Source organism: Tupaia chinensis, unplaced genomic scaffold, assembly GCF_000334495.1.
Source record: "Tupaia chinensis unplaced genomic scaffold, TupChi_1.0 Scaffold144346_1, whole genome shotgun sequence".
NCBI lineage: Eukaryota > Metazoa > Chordata > Mammalia > Scandentia > Tupaiidae > Tupaia > Tupaia belangeri.
The window spans coordinates 1,256,445-1,263,080 of NW_006204205.1; the positions used below are offsets into that span (position 1 = coordinate 1,256,445).

At 43.3% G+C, this 6,636-nt stretch overlaps 1 protein-coding gene across 1 annotated transcript in view; it reads right to left on the reverse strand.

Moving 5' to 3' along the window:
* Positions 1-332: 332 nt before the first annotated feature.
* The window catches only part of TXNDC15 (thioredoxin domain containing 15), a 23,595-nt gene continuing 17,291 nt past the window's right edge, over positions 333-6,636 (reverse strand). Inside the window, exons 4-5 of the mRNA XM_006166910.3 lie at positions 4,409-4,539; positions 333-1,034 (exon numbers count right to left, since the gene is read on the reverse strand). Of these exons, the coding sequence (XP_006166972.1) occupies positions 838-1,034; positions 4,409-4,539 (328 nt within the window). The 3' untranslated portion in view covers positions 333-837. The remainder of the gene's footprint in view (positions 1,035-4,408; positions 4,540-6,636) is intronic.

Consider the following 6,636-nt stretch of genomic DNA (forward strand, 5'->3'; position numbering starts at 1 on the left):
CACGAACCGCGGTCAACTACGTGGGAGTCCAGCGACATAGCCATTATGCTAACTGCTGGTCCCAACAAATTGCTTTTTAAAAGTGTTCCAAACTAGACGAATCCACTTCTGGGCAAGAACAATGTTTTATACTTCTTTTCGATCCCACTAATGTTAGCACAGTGCTGGAGCATTTTAAGGTTCCATTAGCTAGGATAAAATTGGTGTTTTAGCATAGAACTGATGATAAATAAGCTTTAGTCCTAACATTTACTTTCTCCAAACATCTGCCTTACAGGAAAACAACTTAAACTACTTCAAAATCTTTCGGCGAAAGTAGAGATCACAAACACCAAGGTGCTTGATTCTTTTATTTCTCCATCGGTTGCTACTGCTGTACTTTCCCCTAACAACACTTTCTTGCTTACGGACTCTGGAAGAGAAATTGCAAATGGAAAACCAGCCTTTTCAGGTATATTTGGGGAAATCACACGTTTTCCAAAGCTATAATCTGGACGTCTATTTCTGCCTTCTAAGGTAAGTGACTGGCTCTCTACTCACTATTCCACCAAAATATGTCTTCATTTTTCAAACTGGAATATTCTCTTAAAACACTGGATTACATTCACATGATAAATACAAGAACTGTGAATTCCATCAATATTTTTGCATTTGCTTACTGCAATACTAGTTAATACACCAGTTATCTTTTTACACATTGAGTAGTTCAACAAATGAACGCTTCTTTTAGTCCGAGGTTGTAAGTTCATACTTTACTGTAGAAAAACGTATGAAATTGAGCACTGACTTCTGAAATGGAAGATTGAAATTCCTTTTCCAACTTCTTTCAGTCCATCACTATTCCACGTGTTCCTGCTCTTGTCCTGGAATTAGCCACCGAATACTCTCCGTTCGAATGGTGGCATACATAATAAAACTAATTAAAAAGAATAAGGAAAATACAAGCAGCCAGTCCACACTTTTTATCAAAGTGCTGGGAAGAGGGCCTATTTGGTCAGCTTGAGTTACCACCACATTTTTCTTGGCTTCTATACCTGGAAGACAAATCAATTGTTTCAGATCAGATAGGAAAAGCATCGGCCACAGATCTTTTTCCTCACGTATTCAATATTATGCATGGTATGCAAAATGGCATGCAGTCCTAAAACAAACCGTGGTGCCTAGTATTATCTGGGAGGGAATTCACTTGCCTGTCAGTGTAATTTGTATCTTGCCTTTCTCCCCACCACATCAAAGGATCCGAATCCGTTCAGCTGCTCAAAGCTAAAACACTAGAATTTCTGTGAACCCATCAGAGATTTCTTAGTCAGTGCATTGTAAGAGCCGCCTTTTGTTCTCTGTGGAGACCAAAGTTCAACAAGGAACTGGTCAGGCTATTCTCAGGAGGCTACAGACTGTTTTCATAGGTTAAGTAATACTAAATTCCGAACGTTTTAAAATAACTTACTGAAAGAATTGTTAGAACAGCTAGCACCACTGGGATCCATGATTACGAAAGCTGCTGGGACTCCTAAATCGCATTTGCGTTCTAGGCTTTCTTCTCTTTTTTCTTTAAAGAATTATTTTATTTAACTTTTTTTTATTTAATTTCACCTTAGAGGGACAAAGTGAGAGAGAAAGAGAGAGAGAGAGAGAAGGAAAGTGAGAAAGCAAGCCACCAGGCCCAAGACTTGAACTGCAGTCGGCCATGTGGGAGTCCAGCACCCTTAACCACCGTGCCACCTGCTGGCCCCTCTAGGTTTTCTTGAAACATTGGACAAAATGGCTCCCTCTGCCACATCACCCTAAATGACAGTCAGGGATCCAGTACAAGACTTGGAAAAATAGTCCCCTCCTAATATCTCATTTGTACTTCTATACACGAACACAGTTCTTTGTTCTTCAGTGTTAGATAAAAGTGACTACACGTATGGAAGGCAAGTTATAATTTATCTTTATTTCCAATGAATATACTTCAGGAAGAAGTGGGATAACCATAAGTGCGGCATTGAAACATTTGAGGTACGAACTTTTCCACTGAAGTTAATTTCTTCAATTTATAATACTCAAACTTTTGTAATAATAAATAATAATAAGTAAAATTAAATTAAAAACATTTTAATAGCACCCACTGGGGCCAGCAAGTGACGTGGTGGTTAAGGTGCTGAACTTCCACATAGCCGACCAAGGTTTGAGTCCCAGACCTGGTAGCCTGCTTTTTCACTTTTCCTTTCTCTGTCTCTGTCTCTTTCTGGTGAGTACACATCCCCTATAGCAAGTTTTAAAAATCAATAAAAATTCTTTTTTTAATTAATTAATTAGTTATTATTATTTCACATGATATTACCAGAGAAAGACAAAGAGGGCGAGGGAGAGTGAAAAAGCAAGCTGGGGACTGGCAGGTGGAGTGGTGGTTAAGGGCACTGGATTCCCAAATAGCTGACCACAGTTCAAGTCCTGGACCTGACAGCTTGCTTTCTCACTTCTCTCTCTCTCTCTCTCTCTCTCTCTCTCAATCTGTCCCTCTCTGGTCAAATTAAAATAAATAAAGTTTGGGACCAGCAGATGGCATAATGGTTACATCGCTGGACTCCCATGTAGTTGACTGCAGTTCGAGTCCTGGACCCGGTAGCTTAAACTCGTGCCAGGCGTGTGTGCATGCCCAAGATCCCAAGAGGGGAATAGAGGAGAAAGGGAGTGTGGTATGGCCATACCCTGGGGCGGGTATGATTTCTGCTTTCTGTTCTCTGTCTCTCTCTCTGTCTTTCTGGTGAGCGCACACACCCTATAGCAAAAAAAACTCTCAAAATAAATAAATAAATAAAGTTAAATAAAATAATTCTTAATAAAAAAGCAAGCTGCCAGGTCCAGGATTCGAACTGCGGTCACCCATGTGGGAAGTCCAGCTCCTCAACCACCATGCCACCTGCTGTCCACTAAATAAGTAATTATTTCAAAAAAGAAAAAGAAAAAGTTCAGCTTAGAATCTTTTTTTTTTTAAGAGAGATTTCTTGCTATAGGGCATGTGCACTCACTGGAGAGACAAAGAGACGAGGAGGCAAAAAGCAAGAAATCACCTTTCAGGGGGTATGACCATGCCGCAATCCCTTCTCCATTCTCCTCTCAGAATTTTGAGCAGGCATTCACACTCATTCAGTGTGAGTTTTAACCTGCTGGGTCCGAGACTCAAACCACAGTAGATTATGTAAGAGCCCAGCGACATAACTATTACGCAATCTGCTGGTCCCTCAGCTTAGAATCTTAAATCCAGTCCAGGTAACAAACTGGAAGTTGAACAGAGATTTAAAAAAAAAAAAAAAAAAAAAAGGCACTTACAAATAGCTCAATAAATGGAACACAATACACGGCAACAAAAATGAACAAAACATAACCACACATAACCACACAGATGTATCACATAAAGATAATATGTTGGGTGAAATGAGCCAGACACAAAAGGAAACATACTGTATATCTCTACTAACATAAAATTCAAAGCAGGTAGCACTAGTCTATGGTTTGGGGAGTCAAAGTTGTTGGTTATATTTGGTTATCTTTGGTGGGAACAGTGGTGCTAAGGGAGGCTGGTGATATGCTGTTTCTTGGTCAGAGCACTGATTATGCAGGGTGTCCATTTTATGAAAATTCACCACCCCGGGACAGTAGTTGGCGTAATGGCTATGTCATTGGACTTCCATGTAGCCAACTGCAGTTCGAGTCCCAGACCCAGTGGTTTAAATTAACACCAGGCGCATGTGCATGCGTGCCCAAGATCCCAAGAGCAGAATGGAGGAGAAGGGATTGCGGCGTGACCATCCCCCCGGGGAGTGATTTCTCACTTTCTGTCTCTCTGTCTCTCTGTCTCTCTCTGCCTTTCTGGTGAACACATGTGCCCTATAGCAAAAACCTCTCATAAAAAAAAAAAAGAAGTAAAGAAAACTCATCACTCTGAACACCACTCAGTTTGCATATTTTTGTGTAAATATTACACTTAAGTGAAAATGTATATTAAAAGATACCTACAGATGAAACATATGGTATGTGAGTTATATTACAATAAAGCTTTTTTTAAGTTCATTAGAAAAGAATGTTTAGGGCCTGGAGGTAGCATGGAGGTTAAGGCAGCTGGATCCCACATGGCCAACTTTGGAGTTCAAGTCCTGGACCTGATGTGTTGAAAACCATGCTTGCTGGGTACATGTGCGTGCATGCCCAAAATCCTGAGAGGAAAATGGAGAAGGGACTGCAGCATGGCCATCCCCTCTGGAAGTGATTTCTCACTTTCCCTCTCTCTGTTTCTCTCCAGCATTAAGTTTTACATTTCAAAGTCAATCCTGACTCCTTTACTTGGGGTGAGGATTAAAGCAGATCAAAGCCCACAGAAGGCATATACCCCTAGCAATAAATATCTTCTTCCTTAGCTACATACCTGTCTGATTAAAAATGAAGATTTTCAGCGTTTCCAGCGTTCGATCTGTATGATTAAACCTAGCCATTGGTTTCGCTCCTTGAAATAACAAAATGTTAGGAACCGCGACGGTGCCAAACCTGGTAGAAAGGCTACAAGAGAAAGAAATGAGTCAGAAAACCTGAATTAGCAGTGGGCTTTCTCACGTAATTACCATATCGAAATAGACAGAAATAAGTGAACGAGGATCAGTTTCAGGTACCTAAGGAGATCTCTGAAAGTCCAACTCCAGGCGTTCAGCTTGCTCGGACCGCTTTCCTTAGGCTGGGCCTCCCTGCTCTGCACTCTGAGCTGCTCTCTAATCCAGCACAGCTCTACCCACGACACAATCACTGCACTATTTAAGTTGCTAACTGTCAAAGCTGACTGGACCAGAAAATTCGAATTCGTGGATAAAACACACTGTGACAATTTACTTGACAGAAGAAATTTCAAGCTCTTCAGAATGCCCGTCAAAAATGATCAACTTACAGTGAGCAATTACTTCGGTAAATTGGCACAAGGGAATATATGATCCACCAAACACACCAGGAAGGTCACAACCAGGGCAGGACAACGTGCAAGTAATGTGACGTGTGTGGGACTGCTTCCCCTGTGCATGATGCCGATGCCTGGGGACAAGCTCCGAAGTAAAAACACTCTGGGTTCAAGCCTCTGTCCTGCCACTGAGCCTGCGCCTCGTCCCTGCCACTGAGCCTGCATAAGCCACCATCTTCCCCGTAAGTAAAAGATTAATCCTGGATAATCAAGACTTTGTTTTTTGTTTTTGTTTTTGTTTGGAGAGGTTTTGCTATAGGGTGCATGCGCTCGCCAGAAAAACAGAGAGAGACAGAGAGACAGAGAGAAATCACCCCCCAGGGGGGATGGTCACGCCACAATCCCTTCTCCTCCATTCTCCTCTCAGGATCTTGGGCACGCACACACACGCGCCCAGTGTGAGTTTAAGCCACTAGGTCAGGGACTCGAACTGTGGTCGATTACATGGGAGTCCAGCAACATAGACATTACACTAACTGCTGGTCCCTGTCAGGACTTTTTTTTTAATTGTAAACATGGTACAACTTAAATCCTAACATAGGAGGCCACACCTACCTCAGCCAGTATGATAGTAAGTGACCTGTTCTCCATAATTAAAGCACTGAAATAGGCACTGCATGAAAAAACGAATGAAGGGAACCAGCAGTTAGCGTAATGGCTATGTCGCTGGACGCCCACGTAGTCGACCGCGGGTCGTGTCCCGGACCCGGTGGCTTAAAACTCACGCCGGGCGCGTGTGCGTGCGTGCCCAAGATCCTGAGAGGAGAATGGAGGAGAAGGGATTGCGGTGTGACCATCCCCCCTGGGGGGTGATTTCTCGCTTTCTGTCTCTATGTCTCTCTCTGTCTGTCTGGCGAGCGCACGCGTCCTACAGTGAAAATCGGGAAAAAAAAAAAAAAACGAATGAAGCAGTGGCTGGAAGCCTGCTGGGAGTGGAGAAGGAGAGGAGACAGTGCCAGACTCAGAACCGCAGAGTACCGAGTACTGCCGGGTCAAAGCTGGGCACTGAGGGACCAGCAGATGGCATAACTGTTATGTTGCCGGACTCCCACACAGTCAACCATGGTTCAAGTCCCAGACCTGCCAGCTTAAAACGCACACCAGGCACATGTGCATGTGTGCTCAAAATCTCAAGAGGAGAATGGAACAGAAGGGACTACGGTGTGGCCATCATCCCTTGGGTGTGACTTCTTGCTTTCTGTCTCTCTGGCAAGTGCATACACCCTATAGCAAAAATCTCTCAAAAAAGAGGCTGAACACTGACCTGAACTGTCCTTCCAATCAGGCTGTTCCCTTGGGCCAGGCCACCCACTTAGATATCTCCCTGAAGCCTGTATCAGAATTACTGATATATTAGAACCAGAAGTTGGTGTAATGGCTATGTCGCTGGACTCCCATGTAGTTGAAAGTAGTTTGAGTCCTGGACCCGGTGGCTTAAATTCATGCCGGGGGTGTGTGTGTGTGTGTGTGTGTGTGCCCAAAATCCGGAGAGGAAAATGGAGGAGAAGGGATTGTGGCATGGCCATCTTGCCCGGGGGATGAATTTTTTGCTTTCACTTTGTCTCTCTGGTAAGCACATGCACCCAATAGCAAAAATCTCTTTCTGGGACCAGCAGTTGGCGTAATAGCTATGTCACTGGACTCCCATGTAG